This window comes from Polyodon spathula, chromosome 24 (assembly GCF_017654505.1).
Source record: "Polyodon spathula isolate WHYD16114869_AA chromosome 24, ASM1765450v1, whole genome shotgun sequence".
NCBI lineage: Eukaryota > Metazoa > Chordata > Actinopteri > Acipenseriformes > Polyodontidae > Polyodon > Polyodon spathula.
In genome coordinates, this window is record NC_054557.1 from 22,298,309 (window position 1) to 22,322,568 (window position 24,260).

Genomic DNA, 24,260 nt, shown 5'->3' on the forward strand with positions numbered 1-24,260 from the left:
GGATCAACAGACGACAGCTGACATACCGAACAGATTATATTTTATTACCGGAGCCGAGCAACAGCTTTATTACTATTATTGTTAATATTATTGTTATTTCTTTTTTTTTTTTTTAAACAATTCCATCCTATTTTTCATATTGCACATATTTTGCCTTCCAAACCAAAATAGGGCGATTCCAGCATCATTCACAAATCTACCAAGAACATGCAGAGGACCACGGAAAAAAAACGGACTGCTCAGTTATTTTCAACACCTGCTGCTTTGATTGAAACCTAAGAAAAAATACTGGACTTTTTTTCAAAAATGTTAATTCATGCCAAACCCCAAATAAACAAACAAAAACCGAAGATGCTTCACTGTTAGACACCAGTAGCAGAGGCGTGTGTGGTTTTTTTTTTTTTTTTTTTTTTTTTTTTTTTTTTAATAGCAAGAATATCGAAGAAGACCTTTTTTTTCTTGTTTACCGATGTTCTGCATGTTTTGTATTACATTTTTTTAAAAAAAAATTGGTATTATCATTGCGGGAGTGGGGTGGTATATTTTTAATATTTGGGTAATCTTTTTTTTTTTTTTTTTTTTTTTTTTTTTAAAGACCCACCCCTACACACCAGTTTGATCCCCTTTCACAATCTCAAATTCATATAATAATTGTATGCCGCCTTCGGTTTCGTTTAATATTTTTTCTGTATTACATTTTTTTTCAATGAAGCAGGCTAGCGAGGTCTGCGGCCTAGTACAATTCGATCACATTCCATCCTTAGATATTAATATTAATAATACAATTTTTGTAAAAATAAATATTACACACAACTGACTTGTAGTAAAGCCAAACGAGGAACCGGTAAACAGAAGCTGGCGCACATTTTATATTTCATTTGATATGGCAAATTTATAACGAAAATACGAAGAAATAAAAGAATCCGCTTAAGTTTGTGGTAACTGCGGCCAGTCTCAAATTACAAGGACAGACGCCGACCAGCTGTGAAGTCTTTTATTCAAAAGGATTTGCAAAAACAGGTAAGTGAAATCAGCTGGGGTGTTTTCTTTCTATTATTATAGTGACATTGTTGTCTTAACGTAATCGTTTTATTTCATTGACTCGTCCGTTGTTAATTTATTACAGAAACAGCACCTGGATTAGGTACGCTGGTGGGCAATATACTTTGCTTTTTTAGTTGACTGACAGACTATTTATTTAAATATACCTCAGAAATGTGGAAAAGTAAATGTCCCTTAAGCCCTACTTCTGAATTGAAGAATATTCTACTTTCAAAACATTCATAAGAAACAGTTTTTTTGGATTCAAGCTCTGATTGGATCCATGATTCTCCAGACTGTAGCCTCCTGTTAATGTAATTACTGTGCAAACAGATACACGTGGAAACAGAGACCTGGAGCTACAATTACAGTTTAAGACTGGTAAAAGTAACCAACACTCTCACATGAACCGCGGGCTGGAGCCTGCAATGGTGAGACGCGTCCTCATCCCCTGTGAAGGCGGTCATACCTACGTCTGTCACACGTCACGTTGTACATGCAGATGGCATCACTTCTTTAGCTGCCAAGAGCTTTGTTATTGAAATTATAGAGCTAAAACTGTTTCTAATCTCAGATTTTGGAGATATAGGGGGTTGTCTGTCTCTACATCCGTACATCTCATTATGTTTCCATATATCTGGAGAGCTGTTCTCCAAGTGGCATGAACGTTGATATTCAAATGATCTAAGATAAGTTATTGATAATATCAGACATGGGGAGCGGCACACAAGTACAAGTGGTGATAAAGGTAATCATTGGCAATGGAACCAGCGGTCCTGGAGATGCAAGTCCAACATATCCAGACAGGCAGCCTCTCCACCCCGCTGATTCTAGTGCCTGTGCTGGAGAAGCACCTGAACAAGTTGCATCTCAGTTGCACCAGTGGTCTTCTAGATGAATAGAACATTGTAATAATGACCAACAGGCAGAATGCTGTGAAGTCAAACATCCTCCACGCACCCCAGACTGATACTCTCAATACAATAGCCCATGATTTCAAATCCAATCTCTTATCTAATTTTTAGCTTTATTAACATGATCACTGCCCTTCCTCCTTTAAAGGAATACTAGCTACATTTAAAAGGCATTCTTTTCCCTCATTGTCAAAGTTAAGGCATGTCAGTTGTGTTCCCAGTGGTTTCTGGTGGGTGGTTAAGGTCACTCATGTGTCTGCTCTTGTCTTGTGTGTGTGTGTGTGGCAGTGCTGGTGAGTATGGACCTCTCGCTGGCTCAGGGTTTGCTGATTTTTCTGCTCATCCTGGTCCCGCTGCTGTACGAGTGGAGCCCCTCCTTCAAGTTCTTCTGCAAGATGGCGTTCTTCAACAGCTGGATCCTCGCCCTGGCCGTGCTCGCTATACCCATCTGCGCAGTGAGGGGGCGCAATGTCGAGAACATGAAGTGAGTACGTTGCGTACCAGGGCAGCACAGTGCTGATGCTTTCTTTACACGATGTATCGGAACAGACATATGTAATACAAGACGCTGATGGAAGTATGACTGCTGTTGCATAGCAGTTTGCTCCATTCCTGGTTTTACTGTAGTCTTAATTAGCCACAGTGTGTGTGGTAACAAGCTCAGTTGTCTTGTTAAACCCATAGCAAAACCAGGAATGGAGCAAACTGCTATACAATAGTTTTCACATTTAGTTGTACTCTCCTTCACAGTGAAATCCTTATGGTCACGTCACAGGCACATTCTGGAGTTTTGTGTGTCTAGGCATTTTTTTTTTTTTTTACATTTCGCCACAATGCACGATTCTATTTTAAATAGTGGTTTATTTGGTTGTACTGTAGTAGTTTTTTTATGGGAAAGGGGTGAAGTCCACATGGATTGAGTAAGCCTTTCCAGTGTTTGCTTTTTAGTATGTGGTGTTTTATCAGTGAAATTAGAAGCCCTAATCCTAAGGTTATGTCAGTATTTTTTGTGTTCGCATGACCTCCCTCTGGGTCGGGACCCCCAGTTTGAGAAACGCTGATCAAGAAATGGCTCTGAGAAGTTTAATGGATTTTTCTGTTTGGCTGTACTGTAGTTACAATACTGCTAAGTTTAAGGGTCTACTGGTTGCTTGTTAATTGTTGGCAGAGTGAACAGTAATTCTGATGTTGGGTACCGGTAGTTTCTCCAAGTTACCATAGCTAGATATATAGAGATAAAGAAAGAAATGCAGTTGTTTAAATCTCCCAACTACTAGCAGATCATATTAAATATGGGAAAGTGAGCTCTACTCCAGTTTAGCTTTCATATTTAATTATGTTGGTGCAGTTTTAAGAAATGCAACGAAAGCAGAACTTCACATACTACTTACTTGCCTAGAGATTCGTGTTCTGGCCGGCATATAACTGTGGGGGGGAAAAAAAAACCTACAAAAATAATAATAAATACATTTCCCAGTGCTGCTGGGCAATGTCCCACCTTCCTGACTTGCATCTATCATTGATTTGTTCTGAATACTTTAAACCCATCCTAACTGCTGAGTGACAGCACATTCCTGCATTCCTATTGGAGACTCCGCTTGCGAGATTTAAAACAAGATTACAATCAGGATGGAGACTTGTTAGTGGGATTTAAAACTGTATTACAGGTAAAATACAGAGGATTTAAAACAGAATTGTGACAAAATGTACAAAATGCCTCCACACAAAAACCCCAGAAGAATGTGCCCGTCAGAAGTCTCCTTAAAGTGACCAGACTTCGCCCCCCGCCTGTCATTGGTGAAAGACAGCAAAGGAAACAAGGTACAACTTAAGTACCAAGGGGGGGGGGGGGAGGGGGGGGGGCATGGACATGTTCATGACTGTCGAGATCCTACATATTTTGACAGAACAGAAAAATGCTCAAGCATTCTGGAAAGTAACCAAAAACACTAATTTTTTCAGGGCTTCAAAAGCCGAAAGCCCAAAAAAAAATGATTCACATAAAACTCAAAAATAGCTTAAAAAAAAAAAAAAAAAAAACAAAAAAAAAAAACACTGAATAATCTATTAATAAGCCTGAAAAACAGAACCCCGAATTATGATTTCTGGAATTAAAAATCTGGAGCATTGGTCTCTGAATACTTTTAATATTGAGACCTCGTGGAGGTTTGGGGCTGGTTCAGTAGAATGCCTTGTGTTTAATATTGAGAGCAGTGGGGGGGGGGCTCGTTCAGAGGTTGGGGATTGTGTCAGTAGGACCCCATGGCTTGTGTTTATATTGAGAGCAGTGGGGTAGTGGGGGATGGGGGGGGGGGGGGGGGGGCTGGTTCAGTAGAATGATTGTGTTTAATATTGAGCAGGGGGGGGGCTTGTGTTTAATATTGAGAGCAGTGGGGGGGGGGGTCTGGTTCAGTAGAATGCTTGTGTTTAATATTGAGAGCAGTGGGGGGGGGGGCTGGTTCAGTAGAATGCTTGTGTTTAATATTGAGAGCAGTGGGGGGGGGGGGGCTGGTTCAGTAGAATGCTTGTGTTTAATATTGAGAGCAGTGGGGGGGGGGGTCTGGTTCAGTAGAATGCTTGTGTTTAATATTGAGAGCAGTGGGGGGGGGGCTGGTTCAGTAGAATGCTTGTGTTTAATATTGAGAGCAGTGGGGGGGGGGGTCTGGTTCAGTAGAATGCTTGTGTTTAATATTGAGAGCAGTGGGGGGGGGGGGCTGGTTCAGTAGAATGATTGTGTTTATTATTGAGAGCAGTGGGGGGGCTGTGGTTAATTAAAGACCAGAGTAAATGTTTGGAAAATATGGCCCCGGAACTCTAAACTTTAGCAACCCGAATTGTGGGTTTTGACTCTGGGCAGATTTAAAATAAGAATTCAATATTGGAGGAGCAACAGAACCCAGAACCACTCGGAATGGCTGCAGACATCACCAAACAACAAAAACAAAAAAAAAAAGGAACATTCTGAGAACTGAGAAAAAAAAAGTGTTCCTGCAGGGAGTCGGCAGGTTGGACTGTAGTGATTGTGTGTGGACCCTGTGTGTCCCACAGTTTCAGAGAGGACACGTGCAACACCTGCACTCTGAACAGCAGGGGTCGCCATTGTATTTTGAAAAAAAAAAAGAACACTTTGTATCTACAGGGCTCTCCTTTCTTTCTTTTTTCTCTGTCTCCCTCCCTTTCTTTCTCCCTCATCTTCCTCACTATCCTCTCTCTCCCTTTCCTGCCCTTCTTTTTCTCCCTTTATATCCCTCTCCCTCTGTTCCACTTTCCCTCTTTCTTCCTCTTCTCTCCCTTTCTTTCCCTCTCTCACACACACAATCATTCTTCCTAATCGGATTTAGTGAAACTTGACTCTCTCTGCCTCTCCCTCTCTGCATCTGCCTCTCCTTCTACCTCTGTACCTATCCGTCTCTCTGCCTCTCTACCTCTCTGACTCTCCCTCTCTCTCTCCCTCGCCCTCTCTTCAGGTGTTTGATTTTTTTCTGCTGCAGGCAAATTTCTAAAAATGCCCTTTAATCAGAGTTATATTGCCTTATTAACCCCTGTCTGTCCCTCTCTCCCACCTCTCTGTCAGGGTGCTGCAGTTCATGCTGCTCCACATCAAGTACCTGTATGGGATAAAGATCGATGTGAAGGGCTGGGAGAACTTCCCTCTGAAGGAGCCCTATGTGGTTGTGTCCAACCATCAGAGCTCCATTGACCTGCTGGGTAAGATGGGGGGAAGGGGACTGGGGAAGAGGAGAAAGGTGGATTGAGGAAGGGGGGAGGAGAGAGGGAGAAAGAGGGTGGGTGAGAGCTCCATTAGTGTATTGGGTAAGAGAGAGGGGGGGGGGCCTACAGAGGAACAGTTGAAACAGACCACACAAGCGCATCAGCATTACCTCACCTAGCACCTCCTAACACAGCTCAACTGGGCTCTTCTGTAGTTAAGTTAAAAAACGAAAATAAAAAAGTCTTTAATCCGACTCATCTGCTCGCAATGGAAAACAAAACCACTTCAGAAAGAGTCGTACTGGAATGTGAGGCTTCCCACTGACATTGTCCAAATACCAGTCTGATTACACTGGGCTGGATAAAAAATTAGAAACACCTGCCAGAACACTGTCAGTAGGGTGGGTCTATCTGATCCTCTGAAATAACAAAACAAAAAGATTATACATTAACTTGCAGTAGTGCTGAGTAGAGGTCTGCGTGGATTTAAAACCCGATCTGAACCCGACCTGAGCCCGAGACCTTTGAAATATGTGCATACCCGACCCGCAAATATCATAATTCAAACATACGCTATTGAAACCAAGTACCTTCCATGTAGAGTCTATTCCAGATTTCCAGTTAAAAAGTAAAGAAAGACAAACCTCTCAATTGATCAGATCTCATTTACTTCATTTCCTAGTAATCCAACACTGCGTGATTTAAAAGAAGACAACAACTGGCTTCTTCAAAACTTTGTTGACATAAATAGCCACACATTAAAAGGCTCTTGCAAATTCGCATAATCATTTTGGACAAGCCAATGTCATATCAAACCGTGAAATTAACGTTCTTCAACAAACATTACACCATGACTGTGGCTTTTAAAACAGCTACAGGACGAATACATCCCTTTGTGTGCTGCTGCAGAGATGAATTTCCTGTCTTTTTGCTGTCTCATTTCAGTGATAGTTTACAAGATTTGCATTGCATTGTACAAAGCCACATGGACTGTTATCGCTGAATACAACAGTGTCATAGTTTTTTCCAAACGGTGGATTTAGACGCACCCTTCTTCAACAGAACGCTCCACTGCTACACATTCTGTGTATGTATTTGTATAAGACTGAGCTGTTAAAATTTGGTGACATTGGTGTTTTCTAACTAAACTGTATCCCATTAAGACCGCCCATGCAGCATTTGACAGGCTTCACAAAATGTCAGTTTATCGGCCGAGGTGATTATTGGTTGCTAGTTACGTTGGAGATTAATTGTCTCCTGTGGTTACTTAGTAAAGCCCAGCCACGCGGTATTTGACAGGCTGCACAAAACATGGCAATTAGCATGTTTGTGGGATGATATTAAGAGAGGTAATTCCTCAAAGACCCATGGTGCAAGGTGAGTGGTTTTTGAAAATTTGTAATAGTAAACAAGGTATGATATTAAGCGAGGTGATATAAAACGGGTTCATCTGTATTTTTAATATAGAAAATCTTTCCTTCGTACAATTTTTTGGCTAACTGACGTGCACAAAGTCCTCGCCGCTCACAGCAGCGCATCACTCGCGTGAGATATTTTTAGGCAGGTATAAAAGGAAGCAGTCAGTTTTAGGAAGTACTTGCACACAGAGTAAGAAAAAAATACTCAATTAAAAACGCCATAATCCACTCACTAGTAATACACTGACCTGACCGACTGGAGCCCGAACTATAATATACGCACTACACCTGACCCAACCCTAACCTGACACTTATTATCGAGTCCCATCAGGCTCGGATCGGGAAGCAAGGATCTAGTTCTGAGCCCAAACTTACAAGAAAACTGAGTCAAGCAAACAAGCGTTTCAGCTAGTGCCTTCATCAGTGTAATGTGTGTGAGAGCGATTAGAATTCTTGTTTGTTTTGAGAGGCTATTAGTGTTGTAGGTAGATTAACCCAGAAGTTCACTATATCGGGAAATATATAAATATTTATTTTGTATTATTTTTAATTAGAAAAAATAAAACTGGACCACTGTGGTTTTTGGAGCGTGATCTGAGAGGCAGGAGTTACTTATTTTTCCTTTATATTCAATTTCAAGTAATTTCAGCCTGATACAGATGGAGTAATTTCCAAAAGCCTCTCTATGTCGCCATGCTCACTGCCTCCTACCACTTCTATACAGAGAAACCTGATCTCTGACAGTGCAAGCAGTCGTCAGCATTTGTTTCCAATATACAGTCGCAGCTGGCCTCCTTCTTGAAATGAAAACGCATTTAAAGCTGCAGCGCCCGCACAGTCATTATCTTCAGTTTGTTACAATGTGCAATTCCGTCTTTGTGTTACTTTACTGCATTCTTCCATAGATATTAGCCAAAATAGTTTCTTCTTATGTGGGTACAGCAGGGCTAGTGCGAGTGACTAACCCTGCTCAAACTCCTGGCTCCTCATCATTTCAATAATAATAGACTTCATTGAGGGGCGTTCTGAACCCCACACTGGGTGCAGCAGAGCTAGTGCCAGTTTCTGTGCTTGTAACTTGCCTGCAGCACAGCAGCCGGAGGATGTAAGATCCGATCCCCTCTGTTAACTGATGTACCTCTAGCATGTGTTATTTACACAGGCTGCTACTGACTGAACACTACTGTTGGGAACTGATCAATGCACATTTCCTTATTTGTCTAGCACAGTAAATTCAACTTGGTGGTACAGAGTGGATTAAGTTTCAGAAAAAAAGTGCATTTGGGAATTCGGTTTCATTTTGTATACAGCTTCACATAAAATAAACTGCCCAGTTTAACCATTTTCAATAAAAGGAAACAAAGCAAGGAATGAATATAATTACTGTACTGTTAAATCTGAAACCAAGATTTTTTTCACGACTTCCAAAGCCAGTTTGTTTTTTGTGTGTATGTGTTTCTTTGTGTATTTTTCTTAAACCCATTTCTGGCTCAGGTTACACGGTGAAAAAAAAAAACAAAAAAACAAACAAACCTGTCGGATTACTTTGGCATAGGCACAGAGGACACAGTAAGAACTGTTTTTGGAATGATGTTTTACAGTGCTTTGTTTTGCAATAATATTCGCAGATTGTGCTTTGTGTAGTGCACGCGCAGTACTGTACTGTGGTGTTTCAGATACACTGATTGTTAATGTATAATGCCCCAGCGTTAATAAAGCAGCTGCAATCAGTATAACGCCTCCCTCCGCTAGGATATTTTCACATATCTGATTGCATTGGATATAACCTGTTGTGTATTGTATGTTTGTAATGCTCTTGTGGGTGTGATTGCCTCTCTGTCTCTCAGGTATGATGGAGGTGCTGCCCTCGCGCTGCGTCCCCATTGCGAAGCGGGAGCTCATGTACGCTGGCACGGCTGGCCTGGCATGTTGGCTCGCCGGCGTGATCTTCATAAACCGCAAGAAGACGGACGATGCCATCAGCGTGATGTCAGAGACAGCGCAGACCATGCTCAAGGAAGACGTGAGTCCTTAAAGAAAGCAAACGCCGTGGTCCTGCACTGAGCTCTGAACTCTGTATGACTCTGCACAGAGCACTGAACCCCTGGACAGAGCTCTGAACCTTGCACTGTGCACTGAACCCCCACAACTGAAAGTATATATCTAGAGGAATAATAAAAAGAGGTAATAGAATGGATTTTAAAGATGGTTAAACTCCTTTGAAGGGAGGACCAGTGATAATATTAATAAGAGGTAATAGAATGCATTTTAAAGAAGCCTTGGTTAGGACGCCTTTAAAGGGAGGCCAGAGTTAATGGTGATTGTGCTGATATGTATAAGGCGGTGACATTTCTAACTCCTGTTTAGTGTTCCTTCATGCAGTGTTAATGTTGCTGGTGCGAGGGAGAGGCGTGTTGTAAAGCGTTGGCGTGACGAGCTGTGTGTTTGGTCCCGTGTAGGTGCGTGTGTGGGTGTTCCCTGAAGGCACTCGGAATCAAGATGGGTCAATGCTGCCGTTCAAGAGAGGAGCCTTCCACCTGGCAGTGCAGGCACGGGTGAGCCACTTGCACCCCCGTCCCCCCGATGGGGATGGGGATGGGGGATGGGGATGGGGATGGGGATGGGGATGGGGATGGGGATGGGGATGGGGATGGGGGGGTGGGAATAAGACTCCAACTGCATAGCGGTTTCACCCATTCTAAGTTTTTGTGCTTGTTTTCCTGGCTCTCAGTCGTGAGTTCATCCAGCCCTGTCTGGGATATGGAGTGCTGCTAAACAACAAAGGGGCATCCTGGGAAATTGAGTTCTGTTCAAGGGTGCAGTAGCACTACATGAAAGATAAAACTTAAACTATCCGAGCTTGCTGTTCCGAATGTATTTGATCACTGTATAATAATCCATATCTGCCCAAACATCTGCATAACGCCACATTGCTATGTCCAAAATCACTGTTCTCGAGCACCTCTTCTGATCCAGAAAACATGACTTCCGCATGTACCCTCACATGTACTCTGAAATGTCCCAGTGCATGCCCAGTGAAGCGCTGTATAAGCTGTAGTCTGTGTGTCAAACATGGTCCATCTAATTTTCCATAAGGAAGGAACTTGTATCTGCTTTTGTTTTGTGCCGTAGAAATCTTTCACGCTGTGCATGCTTCCTTCGTATGTTGTATTTTAATGTTGCATTCAATAAAAAAAATAAATAAAAAAAAAACATCTGTGCTGTGTAAGTGGTTGTGGGGAAAAGAAAACCAAAGACAGAGTTGTTCTCATTTCCAACTAATGAAGGGACCTGCCCACAATTATAGCAGCACTTTGTTACTTCAATATATGTTCCCAAAATCTTAGATAGAGCTCCAGCTGATTCGGAATGTTTGCAGAATGGACACGTATCAAATAAACTAACAAATGAGATTCCTTTCGGAATGAGGTCTTTTGAGGATCTGACCTAAAAAAAATAAATACTGTTTCATCCTTCATGTTTGGTTTTCATTTGCATTTCCTGACACAACTCATGCACAATCATCTACACACCGCTGAATTCGGCTACAAATTCCATCTCCCTATCAGTTTCTGAACAATGTGATGTTGATGACACAACTTCGATATTTAGCCACGAAAACACACGTGATGCATAATTTACTGTACGGCGTAAGGTTCCATTATAATAACATTCGTGGTTCCAATTCGGTCTGTAAATCCTCACATCTTGTGGCTGTGGAATGGTGTGTTTTTCTTTCCATTTGTAGATTTTGGCTTGCCATTGTAACTGTTTCTCTGGGTGTTTTTGTTATTTTTTGTGTACCCCAAGGTGTGTGATAACAAAAACACCCGAACAGACACAATGGCAAGCAGTGTTGCTAAGTCCCATGAGGAAAAAAAGCAGCACTGCCTTTCAAACCAAACCCAGCCATTTCAGAGGGAGGGGAATGGAGGGTGTTTATTCCATTTTTTTATTATTTTAGTAGTTCTAGTTTTTTTTCAGTGCTAGTTTTTCTTGGCTGAACGGGTAGGGATAGGATGATTCTAAAATTCTAATGACGTGCATATAAATTGACACCAGTCAATCACGCAACCCAAGACTGTTGGCGACGTTTTGAAAATACAAGCCCAATTCCACTTCTTTTGCTTGAGGACAAGCAAAAATCTACAAATGGAAAATAAAATATACCGTTCCATTGCCATATCAAAGTTATGTCATTAACAGTTTCAATTCAAGACAATACAGTGTGCCTGTACACATGGAACATCCCAAATAATGCCAGACAATATTTCAACATCAGATTGTTCAGAAACTGATAGGGATAATAATCTTTATTTTTATATAGCGCCTTTCATAGTGGACCACCATCACAAAGCGCTTTACAAAGTGAGTCAGTGGCTGAGCTGGGATTTGAACTGGCACCTCCTGGTATAAGCATGGTTCTTTAACCACTGGACCACACAGCCTTCTATTAATCATAATAATACATCAAAATACAACATGCGAAGGAAACATGTAGTGTGAAAGATGTCTACTACACAAAACGAAACAGGTACAAGTTCCTTCTTTATGGAAAATTAGGCGCACCATGATTGTCACACAGACTAGTGTGTTTCCAGGTATTATAGCTTATACAACGCTTCATTGGGCATGTGCTGGTAAGTTTCAGAGTACACACGGAAGTTTTATCTTTCATATAGTGCTTATGTAACCTTTAAACAATCTGAAGGCAAGCTGGGAAATTGAGTTTAGTTGTACATTGAAGGGGTGTCTTGGGAAATTGAGTTCTGTTATACAATCAATGGGTACCCTGGGATATGGAGAACGTGGGGAGGGGTTGCTTTATTAATCTAACTTAATGGCCATGAAGCTACAGGTGCCATTGAAATGTCAGACTAACGCCAGACTTTTCTAACAAAGGTTGGGTTTCCTAGATCCACTAGGGGGTGTACTTGGAGGTTTGACATCATTCTGAGAGCTCTGGTGGGGCCACTGGGTTTGCTTTAAACTGTTTAAAACATCCCCAGGATGTGATGAGTGAGACAGTGAGACTCCAGCAACAAGGAGAATGTTTCATTTGGGTGGTACTTCACACTCTCAGTGGCTCTGTGTTCTTCTATATCGGATATCTGGGTTCACACCTCCTCCCCTCCTCCTTCCTGCCTTTCCCCTCCATTGTTCTCCTGCTGTTATCTCAAAAGAACTCCACGTTTCCTCTGAAAGGCCCCCTGGGGACTCTCTTCAGAACGCCCATGTTTGTTTTGTTCATTTTTTTCATATTTTTTGCTTTTCAACTTGTGTGAACTCGCTTGTTCTTGTCTAACACTTCAGTCATGAGTATTTAACACATGTGTAACAAATATACCAGTCTTAGATTCACTTCTTGAAAAGAACCTTCTATATTGTAACTATAGCATAAATGATAAAAACAGTAATGGTCTTCTAAAAAAGTGTTAGGGGTGTGACCTCACTTCTGTGTGTTTGTGTTGGGTGTGTGACGTCACTCCTGTGTGTGTTTCAGTGTTGGGGTGTGACCTCACTCCTGTGTGTTTCAGTGTTGGGGTGTGACCTCACACCTGTTTGTGTTGGGCTGTGACTTCAGTCCTGTGTGTTTCTGTTGGGGTGTGACCTCACTCCTGTGTGTTCAGTGTTGGTGTGACCTCACTCCTGTTGGGGTGTGACCTCACTCCTGTGTGTTTCAGTGTTGGGGGTGACCTCACTCCTGTGTGTTTCAGTGTTGGGGTGTGACCTCACTCCTATGTGTGTTTCAGTGTTGGTGTTCACTCCTGTGTGTGTGTTTCAGTGTGGGGTGTGACCTCACTCCTATGTGTGCTTCAGTGTTGGGTGTGACCTCACTCCTGTGTGTGTGTTTCAGTGTTGGGGGTGTGACCTCACTCCTATGTGTGCTTCAGTGTTGGGTGTGACCTCACTCCTGTGTGTGTGTTTCAGTGTTGGGGGTGTGACCTCACTCCTATGTGTGCTTCAGTGTTGGGTGTGACCTCACTCCTGTGTGTGTTTCAGTGTTGGCTACCTCTAAGTTGAGAGAATTTCATTCTTGTGAACTCTTTGCTGTGTCATGAGTCTATCGCACAAAGAGTGCAAGAGAAAGTTCACTCTCGCCTTGATAGGGGTAGCCACCCAATGCTTATGACTAGAGCCTTGCTACCCGACCCAGGCCCAACAGGTGTGGTTTGTATGTTATAGTTCGGGCTCCCGTCGGTCGGGTCAGTGTGTTATCATTGAGTGGATTATGGTGTTTTTAATGGAGTTTTTTTTTTCCTTTATGTGCAAGCGCTTCCTAAAACTCACTTCCTGGTTCCTTTTTTGGCGAGGACTTCATGCACAACAGTTAACCAAACGTGTACGAAGGAGAGATTTTCTACATTAAAAATATTGAGGCTGAAGTAAAAAAAACAAACAAAAAAAAACAAAATAAAAAAAAACAATCACCAGGAGAATGTGAAGCAGTGGAGCGTTCATTTACTGGAAACGGTATAGCCCAGACTCGAACCAGCAACGTCCAGGCTACAGGGCGCATCCTGCACTCGCGCAGAACGCCTTTACTGGATGCGCCACTCGGGAGCCCCTGCAAGAGCAACGTGTGGCTATTTATGGCAACAGAATTTAAGAAGCCTGTTCTTTTAAATCACGCCTTGTTTGATTACTAGGAAAGGAAGTAAATGAGATCTGATCAATTGAGAGGGATTTTGTCTATTTACGTTTTAACTGGAAATCGGGAATAGACTCTACATGGAAGGTACTTGGTTTCAGTAGCGTGTGTTTGAATTATGATATTTGTGGAGAGGGTCGTTTATGCAAGTATTTCAAAGGGTTTGGGTTTTAAATTTAGGTCAGCGCAGACTACTTAAAAACATATTATAGGTAATTCAATCTAAATTAAAAACACATGCTACCCTGATACTCATGAGCTTTTTCTGTAGACCCTGCTGTGATTTAAACATTTCGAATGCTTTGTCATTCAGTGTGATTCTAAGTGGAGTTGCTGCTAATAGGTTCCAGTGCGCACGTGACTTGTAATGCTTTTTAAACGCTGGTCCTCATTTAAAAGTTTATGCCTCTAATTGGTACCAGCAAAATCAGCACATGTGCCTGTGACTGCCACACAGTGTGGATTATTATTCTAAACTGCAGAGTGGCCTGGGGGAGGGGGGGGAGCAGCACAATAATGAAACACACACAATTACAGGGGCTGCAGGGAATACACATTACTGCCTGGAAAGTTCACTTTTAAAATGAGTTAAATGCTCAAATAAACCTAATAAATTCAATGACAAAAGTTTTGACTTTCTCAGTGTCGTCATTGAGAAAGGAAGTTAATGAATTCAATGACAATCGTTTAGCAAAATAAGTGCCTACGTTACTTCTAGATCAGCTTTTGAACTAACAGTTCTACAGTGAGATGTATCATGGCTGCCCTCTCTTCTTGGGTAACCCTGATCAGCATTAACCGTGTGTGAGACTGGCGCGAGGTTTCTGTTGCAGAGCGAGCATCCTCTCATGTAAAGCAGTTAGGACTTATTAAGGCAGCAAGACTGGCTTCCTCCCAAAGGAGCAGTTTGAAAGCTGTGGTGCAATAACAGCTCGGAGGTCATTTTGAACAACCGTTGTATTGGCTAGAGCTCTTGTTTTTATGTGGTTTTGGAACGAAGGAGGCTAGAGGAAGATTCTGATTGGCTGGTTCATATCAGGGTTAACATGCACCAGTGTTAAAGGTTTTCTTCTGTAGGAATTTGAGAATGGTTTTCATAATCAGTGCCTGCCACATCACTGCTAGTTAATAGGCCTTATTTTTATCTTGTCATACAATGGAGCTTTCTTTGATATCAAAAACATCAGTGTTCAATGCAGGTGGACCAGGGTATTAATTTAGTTAATATTAGTTATTTGTTTATTACTGATTTGTGTCATTTGGGATGTCTTCATTTAGTCTCATTTTCTTATTTTATATTGGACTTTCTTATTACTTATTTTGTTTTGAAATCTTTAAATTTTCCATAATATATTTTCCATTTACTGTGGATCTATTAGCCATTCCAGGACACACCCAGAAACTGGACACACTGAGACACAGACACGCGCACACACACACACACAGACACACTCAACGTGTCGCCTTTCTTGAAAGGAATTCTCAGGAAACTGAACTCCAGCTCCGAGACAATGGCAGGAAGAGACTCTCTCTATTGGTGTGTACTGCAGCCCCTGCCTGGCAACACCGCGCTGTGCAGTGCTGCTTAGTGTTGTGTTGCATTGCTATGGAGACCGCAAGGCCTGACAAAAGGACTGTAACTTATTTATCTGTCTATCAATCTATACATAATTTGATTTCCTTAGGATATCCTGATCTGACACACCCCCTTTTGTAAATGAATGAGAGTAGAATCAGCACTGTTTGAAATTTAATTTAATTTACACAGTTTGTTCCATGTCCAGAGGTGTGTACAATGCCCTCGGTGGGGGGCAGAAAATTCCCTACAAGGCAGGGAAACCTACCCCGTTATGTTTAAAAATATATATTTGAACTTAAAATTGTTTGAAAAGGAAACTTGTCAATGCATTGAGTGTTTGAGATATCCCAGTTATCTTAACTCTGTGCTTTTCAACAGCTTTTTAAAACTACCCCTTCTGTCTAGAGGTTTCAGGTCAAGAACGCCTTTACAATGTTCGCTGTGCTGAGTGGTACCGCATTCACTACAGCTGACTGAAGAACTGCTGGTTTAGGACAAAGCCTGTAGACCCCCTCTCTCCTGGAATAATCGATACATTAGGCATGTACAGCTCACCTTCACACAGAGAGCACCGTCTCTGCCTTTATTAGAAATGCTGTCCTGTTAAATATACTGGCGGTACGCTTGTGTCTTATGCAACAGTAACGAAGTCCGAAGTTTTTATTGGTCCGCATGCGTACCTGGTAACCAGTTATGTGAAGCCCTGATTATGGATTTATTTATTGGAAAGACTCTGCATATTACCTGCAGTAAACATGTAGCCATAAGTACTCGGCACAGTAACTATAGCCTGTCGTCTGCAGTTTCTTTGTGACCTGATGTTGATAGAGACAAACAGGGTGATCCAGCAAATTATAAAACACACCCCATGTTTGAAAAACAAGAATCTGATTCCCAAGAAGACAGAGTGATTTTTTTTTTTTTTTTTTTTTTTAAGTTGTACACAGACACTTTTAAGTTTTAAATATTTTTTTTTTGGTAAACTTACATGACATAAGCAATTAGTGTTTGTTTTTGCATTTTTTTCCAAGGTAACATGAAATGAAGCAGAAACTGTCAACTCTGAAGTAAACCTTTTGTAATATTAAATGCTTCTTGTTTCAAATAATCCCAGACTAGTGGATGATTAGCTTAAGTTCAAGAGCTTTTGCCGCACTGAAAGTATTTTGTGTGGCTTCTTTTTTTGTTATTATTATTATTATTATTATTATTATTATTATTGTTATTATTACAGTACAACGTTGCATATCCAACCCCCTGAGAACTGGGGTATAGGTGGATATGTGAAAGTCAAATTTGCGAACATCTGTAGAAAAAGCATTTACACATCCATAAATAGGTTAGTGAACAAAAACAACATGCAAACTGCTTTAAACATGGGGACATTTTTTGCTTTAAAAGCAAGCAAACGTAAATGAGATTAATTAGGCTACAAATACATTGTGTTGCTATACAAAACAAGTGGTAAATGTACAGTAACCGGCAACTGATGGCTTCTTTAAGTCCCTGCTTTCTTAATATCTCTGTCATGGTACTTTGCTGTCTTTCTTGGTATTGCCAACAGCCGATAAGCAGCTTGATTTGAATATTGCTTCGGCTAAAACGGCCGGTAAGCATTGTGTTTATGAAGCTTGCTTTGTTTAATTCAAATGCATTTAAAAGCTACAACAACACGCTGCCGATATCTGCAAGGGTGCATGCAATATCTACACGCAGCTGACTGACACGCACACAGCCCGCCTCTCTCCCCTTCTGTCTGTATCCTCAGCTCACCGCTAGCAACCCACATTGCTGACTCGGGGAACGGCAGCTGGAACGCTCGTCCTCCGAAACTCGGCTCGGCCAATTGTGCACCGCCCTTTAGGAACCCCCCCAGTCACAGTCGTCTGCAACCGGATTCGAACCGGTAATCTCCAGGCTACAGGGCGCATCCTACACCTCCACGCGGAGCGCCTTTATTGGATGCGCTACTCTTAAAGGGGAATGCGCCAAAAGGCTGCTTGCTGTAACGCTTTCCATCACAGAAGATGCATTTGCTGCTAACACCATTACTCTCGTAGCTTACTTTTAATATTTATTTAGCGAGGCAGTTATGTGATGATCGGATATGCGACTTCCACTGTAATTTATTATTATTATTATTATTATTATTATTATTATTATTATTATATTATTATTATTATTATTATTATTAACACTCAAAAAGCGAGGGAAAGGAGTGTGCCGCAAGTAGAAATTAACAAGAACAATTGAAAATGTTCATAGTTATTTTTTAACCTTTAACAATTAAAAGGGAGTAACTTTCTGATGTAAACAAGTTGCATTTGAGATCCAAAGGAACAAGAACATTTAAAAGAAAAGACACGCTTTACAGCGTTTATTTCAGCCCTTGTGCACAGGAAAGAAAAAATACATTTCACTTGAAACTAAATATATATTTTACCTCAACTTTGACTGGATACTTGGATCAAGTTTCACAGACCCTATTTTACCATCCTGACTTGTCAAAAAAAAAAAAAAAAAAAAACATAATTTTGCTTGGCAGGTGCTGTTTTGTTCACTCTCAAGTATTGGCATCTCTGGGTTTGTGAAACCAGTGGTTAAAGATCACTTCTTATTTGGTATACATTGTAATTTCAGGTGTAATCTGTGTCTTCATTCAATTTGGGTTTCTGAGCAAAAAATACAACTCTGCAGTGGATCCCAGACTCCTGAAGGGTTTTTAATTTTTTTATTTATTTTTTTTACTTCTCACTTTCATCTCTGTTACAAGCTTATTGACCCCTCTTTATTCCTCCAGGTTCCCATAATTCCAGTGGTGATGTCGTCCTATAAAGACTTCTACAATATAAAGGAGAACAAGTTCACCACAGGTAATCCCTCTCGTCTGTCTCCCTGCGCGTGGGTTTGAAAATGCAGCTCTGCAGACCTGCAATCAGCAAATTCCTGATCTGATATTCACGTTCTTCCTGCGTAATTATTCCCTTGTTTTACTGATCTGATATCTTTCTGATTCATTAACAATCTCACCCAGCGTTGTTCAGATTGTCCAAAGTTTATTTGGTATTACAGAAGAACAGTTTTCATAGTTACCCTGATATTCCACTTTTCCATATTTTTCCATCAATATATCAAAGTGATTCCCGTATTGTAGTGTTTTACAGATGTCCCAGTGTTCTTCCACTAGTCTAGTTTTACTCCTCTGGTATTCTGATCCCTCCCCCTCACTGTATCCCTCTCTCTCTCAGGGACCTGCGTGGTGCGGATCCTCCCCAAGATCAACACTAAAGGCCTGACTTCGGACGACGTTGCTGATCTTGCAGACCGCACCCGGCAAACAATGCTGTCCACCTTCCTGCAGCTGTCCAGCACCCCCTGCCCTGCCAGCGGGGAACGTGTGGGACGCACGCCCTGCAGCGCCGAGAGAGAGACCCACGACTTGCAGTGAGGAGACACGCAGACACACCAACATACAACCCCATCCCGCCTTTCCATGGGAGACACCTGCCAGCTTCTACAGTGCGTGAGAGAGGAGAGGGATAAGGGTGGCCGATCTTAAAATTTGAGAAAGGAGTCAAGCAGACAAACATTTCAGGCAATGCCTTAGTTAGATGTTCAATGCGGACAAGCATTTCCGACTAGTACCTTCTAGGGGTGTATCAATGAATCGTGGTACTTCCTTTACACAATGTACTGTACTGCAGTAGAGATGTACTATTCAAAAGCACAATAACAGCAACAGCATAGTTCGTTGTAGTTTACCAAAAGGGTCTTGAATGAAGAAAGTATTTTTTTATTATTTTTTTTTAACCGAATGGCCCCTTGTTAAATAATCATTTGATCTTCTACACGTCATACAAGTGGGCAAACACGCCCAAAACATATGTCCTGATACAGATCATACCCCGATTATTGTTGTTGTTATAGGTAGTTCATCCAGAACTTCAAACACTCAATCTTCCAGTATCTCTCCTACACATTACACTGATGAAGACATTAAACATTTGCTGACTTAGTTTCACCTCAGTAACACTGATGAAGGCACTAGCTGAAACGCTTGTCTGCTTGACTCAGTTTCTTCTAGTTTCACTAGCTGTGTCTGCTTGACTTTTTGTTTTCCTGAGTTTTTTTAATGAGTGTTTTATGAAGTTGCTTGAATCTTTTTTGATGTAGATCGCCAGAAGGGTGTTGTGATCAGTCTGTTCAAAACCCACAAATACTCCCCTTTGTACAAAAGACACAAGACAGCGTGGGGTAATGTTTCAGGTACAAGAAAGAGAGAACATGAGAGAAAAGGATGGAAGGGACTTCCGGTTTGTTTACAGTCTCCCAAAGAAAGGTTGTGTTTTTTCCATTTTTTTTAGCTGCAAGGACACAATCTTCCCCCCCTTTGAAACCTGCTTACTACTACGTCTGTCATTCTGTGAGCCAAAGTCAAGTACAATAGTTTTGCCTTAATAGTATATCATCTAAAAGTTCCTAAAATGTAGAATTTCTGTCCATTAAGCTCTTATTGTGTGTGTTCATTATTTAACAGGCTTGCTGACTGCTCTGGGAAAAACTGCTTCTGAAAAGACTCCTCTGATGGTCAGGGGGAAAAATATTAGCAATGCTAATATGCTTCCCCGCCCCATCTTGTAAAAGCAGTCTTTTTGGAAGCAGTAATAGTAAGCAAGCTAGTTCAGGAGACAGGACAGACCTCCCCTCCCACAGTACAGAGAGGTGAATTGTTTTATTAATGATGACCTGACATGGGGATAATGAATTATTGCCTGGAACCTGCTTGGTGTAAGGGTCTGTCACCTGACCCCAGAACAGAGAGCAGCAGGGTGGAGCTGGGGGTGGTGGAGGGATGTGAGTGAATCAAACGCAATAGAAGGGGAAGTTACTGGTCTGTCTGTGTTGCTCTGATAGCCCAGAATTAGATGATGTAATGTATGTAGAGGGTGTGTAACGGTGGTTGTAACCAGGGCTTCTGTTTTTCGAGTTTATTAATTGTATTTTTAGGAGCTCATTTTTTTGGGAGGGGCTTTCGTTTTTGATGTACTGTATGAAATTAGTGTTTTCGATTACTTTCCAAAATGCTTGAGCGTTTTTTCATGTCAAAATATGTATAGTAATAACTCGACAGAACTTGCACACTTAAGTTCCCTGTGGTCACAAGCATGTTCTTCGGAGGGTTTTGTGTGGAGGCATTTTTGTACATTTCGCCACAATTCTGTTTTAAATCTCACAAGCAGAGTTTCCAATAGAAATGTAGGAATGTGCTGTCACTCAGTAGTTGGGGCGGGTTTAAAGTATTCAGAACGAATCAGTGATGGGTACAAGTCAGGAAGGTGGGACATTTTTGTGGTAGGTTTTACTTTTTTTTTAATGGGAAAAGGGTAAAGGCAATATTTATAGATTAACCATTTTCACAGTTATTTTTCCGGTGTTTGCTGGCTATCCACCAATTTCATTTATTTATTTATTTTGTATTGGGGGCGTTTTATCGGTTAAAACCGAAAATCAGAAGCCCTAATTATAACTCATGTCAGAAATGAGCCAATCACAGTGAAGTGTTTGTCAAAATTCTGTGTGCAGGTGTCATCCTGTGCGTACAACACCACACCTGTTGCCAGTGTTCAGAAATCTGAACAAAACGCACATCTAGGTACCTTTTTGTAAAACTGATCATCCAATCAACTGCACGAGATGGCACCCTTTACACATCCCTTACACCCTACACACGGTGAATTAATTGTGATCTTGGCAGACAGAATGGCAGAGACCACTCACAACGGGTTTAAACAGGGAGACCAGGAATACGAGATGAGCCACTGTTCAGTAGAGCAGCTCCAAGCTCCAACAATTGATCTGTCTTTACATTTTATATATTTTATATTTTTTTTTTACATTTTTATCTGCCTTCCTATTCTGTTTTGTCTCGGCGTGTTTTTAATCTATATTTATTCGTATTTAAAAAAAAAAAAAAAAAAAAAAAGCGTGTACCATGTGGTGTTTTGTTTTAAATCGTTTCATAAATGAATTTTGCGTTTTGTTTCCACGTTTGTGTGTGTAGCTCTCTAGACGTTCCGAGCGACACTGTGATTCTTCAGAGCGCTCTAGTTCTTATTCCAGGAGTGAGGATGAGGCGAATAGCCTAAAGGTGAAATTAAAACACAGCAGCACTCTCAATGCTCCTGGGGTAGTCTGTTTATATAACAAGTACAGTATTTGGAAAAGTATGTTTAAACCTACGGAACTAAATGTACTGTACTAGGAACTCTGAGAGCTAGCTAATACATTCAAGTACAGGGAACTCAGTACTGTACTGGGGATCTGAGAGACAGGTAATGCAATACAGTCTAGTCTACAGAACTAACAGCGCTACTGTGGATCTGAGAGACAGCTATTGCAATACAGGCTAGTCTGCACAACTAACAGCACGGTACTGTACTAGGAATTCTGAGAGCCTGCTAATACAATGCAGTCTAGTCCCAGCTTTATTGAACGTTGACTATAACCCTACTTCATTACAGAAGCTATTCCTAGAGACTGTGTTCTAGCCTGGAGAGCGGACAGCGCTGCTGCGACACCGCTTTTAAACTGCATTCATTGGTCAGCCCTGCGTCAGAGCTATTTATTTACAATGCAGCGTGCCAAAATTATCATGAAAAAAAATCAGTAAAAACTGAGGTTTGAAAATCCTGAGTGACTTAAAATTGTAAATAAAATAATGTAAAATTATATAAATTAAATCTATATTTACTCCCAATTAAATTAATTCCCTCCGACACCAACATACTGTAAAAGTACCAGCTACCTTCGCAGCAAAAACACCTGCCCGATTATCCATTGAAGTCTAGTCTTAATGAGACAACCAGGAGGGAAACAAGACTGTGCACAGCCATTTCTTATTAATATTCCTGGATAATAAGAATTTTACTAATTCAGTGTTTATTTATAACGGGGAATTCTCTCTTTTTAATAGGGTGGCCACTTCCTGTTAATTCTCAAATGTGCAGGTGTAATCTAGGTGTAGCCTCAGTGTTTACATGTAGTAAGAGTACAGTGTTGGCCAGCTTCCTATTTAATATTGCTTCACTGTCTTTCCCATATTCAGTTGAGTGGTGTGCACACGCAGTCACTCACGCAGGTCCACGCTGCGGTCACTCACGCAGATCCACGCTGCGGTCACTCACGCAGGTCCACGCTGCGGTCACTCACGCAGGTCCACGCTGCAGTCACTCACACAGCGCGATGGAGGGCTTCTCAGGATGGCTATTCACACTGGTTACAAACTGTTGACTACTGAAGTTTAAATGCTTTGGGTATTAAATGGAAACTCCTAACTGAGATCCATCATGTCTGGTAAATGTATTTGCATTTTATTTTTTTGTGTGTGTTTTTTTACCTTGTGATTCTGGGGATGTGCTCACGTTTCTTTTATTGTTCATTGTTTGTATTTATTATTATTTGCCAAAAAAGTGTTAATGTATAACTTGTTTTGATATACTTTTCTGTTTTGGAAATAGAGAGGCGGGAAGGTTGATTTTTATCTCTCTTCAAAAGCAGTTTCCATTTCTTTTTAGCATTCCCCTTACTAATATTTGCATTCATTGTGACTTTTGTCGCTCCTCAAATATGGAATTCTTATCGCTTTTCTCAAGATCTGCCTTTACCTAGCTTTGAACTGCTTTGAGCTTGCCTGGAGAATCCCAAGTCCTTTTAACTCTGCTCTACCTATCTACTCTCTGTATGCCTGTAGAGAAGGGTCTGGGTTATATACATGTAGAGAAGGCGGAGCTAGATTAAATCCCATTGTCACATGATTGTGCTTTTTATATGGTGCTTCCATTAAAAATGTAAACTGCCTTTTTTTACTTTTGATTTTCTACTACAGAGAGAGCTAGGGTAGGTGGGAAGTAATGCAGGTGTTTTGGAGAACCAGAACAGAAATAATGCTAAAACTAACCAGACAGCTTCCTCTGTTGCACTTTTTCTTGTTTCCTTTGCTTGTGATGGTAGTCCAAGCTAACCAATCAATGTACAGACACCTGCAGTTCATGGTTGGCCAGTGTGATGTAACCCTGCTGTCGCTGTTACTTACTTGTGGGATCAATTATTTAAATTTGACTTTGGGCAACCAAAAACTATCCCTGGGTTGTTTTAATGGATTTTGTCATTTTTGGTGTTTTTGTGTGCGTGTGCTTTTTGCTCAGGAGAAAATAAACATGACTCCTAAAAACTGAATTAAGTGGAAATCTTTTGTCTCCACCTGGAACTCGGTGTGGATTTTCAATGGATTTGGACAATAAAAAAATAAACTTTTTAAAATAAACTTGGAAGGTAATTTTCTGAATGGATTATCTTTGCACTGGACAAAGGACCTAACTCTGCCCCCATCCCACCCCCACAGGATTCTGCCGCCATTCCATCACTGCAACCCTCCAATAAGATTGAACTGTAAATATTACAGGCTCTCTTGACTAGGGGTTTGGGACCAGGTAATTAGCATATATGGGGTGGAAGAGCCAATGAATGCAATTTTGTGTGTAACCTGTAAAAGAGAAATGTTTATGATTATGCTTTACTATACTTTATTACACTTTGCTGTGCTTTTACTGAGGGAGACATTTATAGGGGTAGTGAGACTGGGAGGAAGGCGGATTAATGAAGGCGTCTGCTGGCTCTGCTGCTCCTGTGGTCTGGCGGCTGGTTTTGCAGAATGCAGTGTGCATTTCTATTGCATTCTGCAGTATTGTCCTGACAGGTTTCTGCTGTAGGTTGTGCCTGCTGTCTGCATATAAACTTTGTGTATATATATTTGTGTCGGGACGTCCTGTAATGATATACTGTATATGTTTTATAAACTTTGTTGAAAGGGATCTGCGTGTTTGTTTTTATTTTATAGGTAATAATCATGCATGAGAAATTAACCAGTGATAATTCGTCAACGTTCC

The 24,260-nt window shown here is 41.1% G+C and overlaps 1 protein-coding gene across 1 annotated transcript; it reads left to right on the forward strand.

Moving 5' to 3' along the window:
- The first annotated feature begins 444 nt into the window (after positions 1–444).
- On the forward strand, positions 445–20,350 carry LOC121298946 (1-acyl-sn-glycerol-3-phosphate acyltransferase alpha-like). The gene is made up of 7 exons (XM_041226298.1): positions 445–1,020; positions 2,244–2,439; positions 5,530–5,663; positions 8,932–9,107; positions 9,544–9,639; positions 18,116–18,188; positions 18,564–20,350. The coding sequence occupies exons 2-7, from the start codon at positions 2,255–2,257 to the stop codon at positions 18,761–18,763; spliced, it is 864 nt and encodes a 287-aa protein (XP_041082232.1). The 5' UTR covers positions 445–1,020; positions 2,244–2,254; the 3' UTR covers positions 18,764–20,350.
- The last annotated feature ends 3,910 nt before the right edge of the window (positions 20,351–24,260 follow it).